This window comes from Teleopsis dalmanni, chromosome 2 (assembly GCF_002237135.1).
Source record: "Teleopsis dalmanni isolate 2A chromosome 2, ASM223713v2, whole genome shotgun sequence".
NCBI lineage: Eukaryota > Metazoa > Arthropoda > Insecta > Diptera > Diopsidae > Teleopsis > Teleopsis dalmanni.
Genome location: NC_051847.1, coordinates 44257155 through 44260314, shown reverse-complemented (window position 1 = coordinate 44260314; position 3160 = coordinate 44257155). Strand labels below are relative to the sequence as shown.

Below are 3160 nucleotides of genomic sequence, written 5' to 3'. Positions count from 1 at the left end.
TTCATGATAGACGTTTCGTTGTGTATTTAGATGTTTTGTTGGAAAGAGGTTTGTTTTTAGCACAAAAAATCTGCTAAAGTCGCAGAGCTTGATTCAACTAGTAACTTATTCTCATGACATTTTTAATTGCATTTTAAGTCTACCATGATATCTAAAACGGTAATTAAACATACCTTAAATTAAATCACTAGATGTGAATAAAGTTTTCTATGCAATTTTCTCACCACTTCCAAATCTATAACCGTTGAAGGCTACATAAGTAGACATAACTTTACCATATTTTTAAATAAGAAGATGATCAAAATTATGTGGAATCAAGCTTTATTATATCATAAAATTTCGCCAGAATACACTAAGCACTTTTTTCTAACATTTATTATTATTTGAAACCATTTTCGTTCAAATATTTTAAAAATGCAAATTCATCTGTCTGTACAGATTTACTAGCCTTGTTTCCATCAATCTTACGAAGTCTTCTTTGTAGCTTGCCTTTTCTGATCAAATGTTGTATCAATATTTTCCTGAAACAACTGTCCTCTTCTCGTAATAGTTTTTGAGTTTTTGCTCTTTCTTTTATTAATTCATCTGGACTATATTCATATATTTCGTTACTTGTATCAGATTCCTCACTTTGGCTATCTTTAGGGTGTATACATTCATTCTGTAAGTAATGTGCCTTTAATTCTTCTTCTTCCCGGTCAAGCACATTATCTATATATTCTTGACTACAATTTTTACATAGAATCTCCTTTTTTTGGCGATTATTTGATTTCTTTTCAGTATTCTTATTTTTAGAGTAAAAATGTTCCTTTGAATCACAGCATGTGTTGAACTTTTCCTGTTGGATCTGTTTTTCATTTCTTGAACGTTTCTTTCTGGAAGCAATCTTTTTCATCATTTCATGCAAAGTCTTGAGATTATGTTGTTGATTTGGACTTAAATGAATTTGTGTGCCTGTTACTTTTTTCTTTCGAATGGCTTTTGCCACGGGGCACTCTTCATCTTCAAAAGCGTTCTCTTCTATTTCTTCACACTTTCTAGGCTTGTTAACATTTTTTGGAAGATGTTTTTGCATTTGTTTTAAACGATTGAGTTCCAAAGAATCTTTCTGCCTCATTCTCAACTGATAATTAACGAATTTCTCTTCATCATTGGAGTCAATATGTAAATCTTCATTTTGAACTACTCTCGTTGGCTTATTTTTATATTTATCAGGATTATTGTAAATTCTATTAAATTTTTGTTTCTTTTTGGCAGCTTTGTCTTGTAATTCATACTCAACTTCTGTATCGCGATTGCTATCAAATTTGTCATTGAAATATAATCCCTCAAGTGGAATTTTATATGTACATGCTTCTTCTTTTGAGGTTTTTATTGGTTTATTGTCCATAACGCGTCGTTCATAGATTGTCTTTGCTGATGTTTGAATTTCAAGGACTGGCGTATTATCAACTTGCCGTTTCATACGTTCCTTTTCCAACATAACTTCCCTCCAAGGTAGTTGATCCCAATTACTTTGTTGTTTTGCACAAGGGATTTGCTTCTTGTAGTCACAAGGGTTTTTAACAGAAGAACATAGTTTTTGTTCTGGAATCTTGTTTCTACAATTACGATGGTATTGCTTATGAGGAAAGTGAACCTTAGCATTATAAATATTTTGTGTTTTTGGAGATAACTGTAGATCTGGTATCTGGTTAATATACATATGTGCTGAGCTGAACTATTTTTTATTAGGAGAATCTTAAGAATTAGCGACAATTTTTAATGACAATAATACCTTTAATGCTGGAACCGCTTTTGCTTCATCATCTCCTGAATCGTCTGGTAACTCTATTACAGGTTCATTCAGAAAATTGCTACGTAAGTTAACACCGCGTTTGGGGATATGTGGATTCCGCATAGCTTTATTTTTAACATCTGGGTACTTCTTTCGTTCATGTTCTGCTTGTAGTTTTATTTATTTTTATATATTATAATCTTTAGAAGGCTGATGTGGCTTACCTTTTTTTTTAGTCATTTTTGAAAGTCTGGATGAAAATTTAGACCATCTCTTGGTAAAATTCTCTACATCTGTGTCTGGTGAATATGTACTCGGTTGATCATTCAGCCAATTCCGGGTCATTCGTCTTCTTAGATCAATAATTTCGTAAGCATCACTGTCAATTGAAGATGAACTCGGACACGAATATTTCAAAAAGTGATTTGGAGGCATTGTAAGAATTTCGTGAGATGAACGATTCGTAAATAAGTTATTTACAAAATATAATTAAATACGGTTTTATATTTAAACATTTGCTTAAAGTAACAATTTTTTGTGTATTAAATATTTAATTTTAAATTAGGAATATAATTTTTAATTATTTTTTTTTTACATAGCCTACTATGCTTAATTTTTATTTCAAACTAAAATTTCTAAAGTGTACTTGATAAATTTTTTTTCTAAAATTGACTACATATTTTTGCTGACTACATTAAAGTGCAGGATTCTTTAATTTCCTTCAGAAAAATTATTATGTTAATGACAAAAGCAGCAACGTAAATAAAGTTATTAGCACACTTAACTGAAATCAGAGATAAGTGGCCATCAGATATACCTACACTACACTCTAGGAGCAAGTGCAGCATGTCCCGTGATTAAAGTTGCAATGCACACGTACTTCAACTGATGGAATTGGAATTTACCTCGCTCACTTTGTAAACTTCTCTTATGTTTATTAACGAACGCCTCCTTTTCTATTCATGCTTCGTTGGAGTTTTTAATATATTTCTTGAGAAACTCAATTTGACGTCTGACTTAAAATCTAAACACGTTCTTCCCGGTGCTGCCACTTGTTTGTTTTTATGAACTCATTATACGCTGATTGACAATATGTGCGGTTATCTAACTGGTCGCGAAGAATTATGACATGGGCGCTACAAAGCAAATAGCTTTTTTAATAAAGCAGGACCGGCATTTCAATGCCAATCAATTGCAATTATTAGCTTGTAAGCTCTACAATTGTTGATACTTCCTCGGTTCGGTACGGTCACTGGGACTACATAAATATATTTGGCTAGCCACAAAGATATTATCTCAGTACAACAAACAATACACGCCCCTGTAATTTTTTTTTCACAAAAGTAGGCGTTTTTGTAATTCTTCATTTATTTTTAAATTATT

The 3160-nt window shown here is 31.7% G+C and overlaps 1 protein-coding gene across 2 annotated transcripts; it reads right to left on the bottom strand.

The window, feature by feature from the left end:
- Nucleotides 1–304: 304 nt before the first annotated feature.
- On the bottom strand, nt 305–2300 carry LOC119684893. 2 transcript variants are annotated; one of them, XM_038099025.1, is made up of 3 exons: nt 2002–2300; nt 1778–1944; nt 305–1720 (listed from the first exon to the last, which is right to left on the bottom strand). In XM_038099025.1, the coding sequence occupies exons 1-3, from the start codon at nt 2210–2212 to the stop codon at nt 380–382; spliced, it is 1719 nt and encodes a 572-aa protein (XP_037954953.1). In that variant the 5' UTR covers nt 2213–2300; the 3' UTR covers nt 305–379. The 2 variants fall into 2 exon arrangements, with proteins under 2 accessions (XP_037954953.1, XP_037954954.1); XM_038099026.1 differs by having other exon boundaries at nt 1778–1941.
- Between the last annotated feature and the right edge of the window lie 860 nt (nt 2301–3160).